This window comes from Pongo pygmaeus, chromosome 3 (assembly GCF_028885625.2).
Source record: "Pongo pygmaeus isolate AG05252 chromosome 3, NHGRI_mPonPyg2-v2.0_pri, whole genome shotgun sequence".
Taxonomy (NCBI): Eukaryota; Metazoa; Chordata; class Mammalia; order Primates; family Hominidae; genus Pongo; species Pongo pygmaeus.
The window spans coordinates 154,867,516-154,869,375 of NC_072376.2; the positions used below are offsets into that span (position 1 = coordinate 154,867,516).

At 38.2% G+C, this 1,860-nt stretch overlaps 1 protein-coding gene across 1 annotated transcript; it reads left to right on the plus strand.

Annotated features, from left to right (window-relative positions):
• Positions 1 to 789: 789 nt before the first annotated feature.
• Positions 790 to 1,353, plus strand: LOC129035257 (large ribosomal subunit protein eL21-like). The gene has a single exon (XM_054485528.2). The coding sequence runs from the start codon at positions 831 to 833 to the stop codon at positions 1,320 to 1,322; it is 492 nt and encodes a 163-aa protein (XP_054341503.1). The 5' UTR covers positions 790 to 830; the 3' UTR covers positions 1,323 to 1,353.
• Positions 1,354 to 1,860: the final 507 nt, after the last annotated feature.

The following is a 1,860-nucleotide window of genomic DNA, read 5'->3' on the forward strand; positions in this document are numbered from 1 at the left end:
GTGCTTAAGTTTCCTTCTCTGTAAAATGGTAATAAATGTATCATTTATCTGATACAAGTGTTAGGAGCACAAATGGGTTAATAATGGAAAGTACTTGGGCTGGTGTCTGGCAGAAAGTAAGCACACAGTTCATCATCATCGTCTTCATCATCATCATCATCATCATCATCATCAAGTAAGTTATAAAATGCAAGCTTGAAATGCAGAAATGCATGTGGAATCTTCCCTGATGTCTTTAAAATTGAAATGGTTTCTCTCATTTCTCAAGATTTTTTTAGGCACCTTTCAAGGCAATATTTGTACCCATGAGGCATGAGCAAAAATGTGTGTGCTATGATCTTCTATGTTCTCTGCAGTTCCTACCTTGTTTTTCTTCTGCTGTTGCTTTGAGACCTGTTATTTCAAAGAGGAAAAAGAAAAGCAAATTCCATACAAATACTCTGAGTTTCAGGTAGGGTTAAAGCATTGATGGATAAAGGTATCCTTCTGACAGTAACACAAGGTAATGTGAATTTTTGTTTGAATTTTTTTCCCTCTGCTCTTGGACAGGGACAAACCTTAAAAGGAGTATCCAGGGCATGATAGCTCTTCTCCAAAAATAAGCTATTTGTGTGACATTCCTTTCTGGTTGTCATTTTTCTTTATGTCAGCTTGGAAAAAACTGACAGAATCACTTTGTCCATGTAATTCAAACAATAAAACATTGAGTTGTGAAATTTTAAGGTGCCTTCCCGTTTCAAGATTCTATGATTTCAGCCATTGAAGGTAATGTTGGAAAAGAGTCTTTTAGCCTTTCGGCCGGAACCGCCATCTTCCAGTAATTCGCCAAAATGACGAACACAAAGGGAAAGAGGAGAGGCACCCAATATATGCAATATATGTTCTCTAGGCCTTTTAGAAAACATGGAGTTGTTCCTTTGGCCACGTATATGCGAATCTATAAGAAAGGTGATATTGTAGACATCAAGGGAATAGATACTGTTCAAAAAGGAATGCCCCACAAGTGTTACCATGGCAAAACTGGAAGAGTCTACAATGTTACCCAGCATGCTGTTGGCATTGTTGTAAACAAACAAGTTAAGGGCAAGATTCTTGCCAAAAGAATTAATGTGCGTATTGAGCACATTAAGCACTCTAAGAGCCGAGATATCTTCCTGAAACACGTGAAGGAAAATGGTCAGAAAAAGAAAGAAGCCAAAGAGAAAGGTACCTGGGTTCAACTAAAGCGCCAGCCTGCTCCACCCAGAGAAGCACACTTTGTGAGAACCAATGGGAAGGAGCCTGAGCTGCTGGAACCTATTCCCTATGAATTCATGGCATAGTAGGTGTTAAAAAAATAAATAAAGGACCTCTGGGCTATTAAAAAAAAAAAGAGTCTTTTAAATGTTATGTTCTTATAATAGTAACTGTGTCATTTTTCAGTCAATGATAATTTGTGTCACACTTAGGAAAATAGATCCTTATGTTCATTAATGATGTAGTCTAATATTCTAAGGTATTGTGATATTGTAAAATAATGTATTTGGTCTGTCCCCATTATACAACTCTTAAAATCTTTGGAATCTCCAAAGTGATGTCTTTTTGTGTGCCAGTGAGTCAATTGATGGGTGGCAACCCCTAGGTAGCTGCAGGATGGGAGCTAGTCACAGGAAAGACCAAGACATAATTAGAGGGTTGGAACCTTCTGCTCCATCCCTGAATCTCTAGGGAGAGAAGAGGGACTCAAGATTGAGCTAATTATCAATAGCTAAGTATTTAATCAATCATGTCCACATAATGAGACTTTCATAAAAATCTGAAAGGACTGAGTTCAGACAGCTTCCAGATAGCTGAACACGTGGAGGTTCCTGTGGGTGGTTC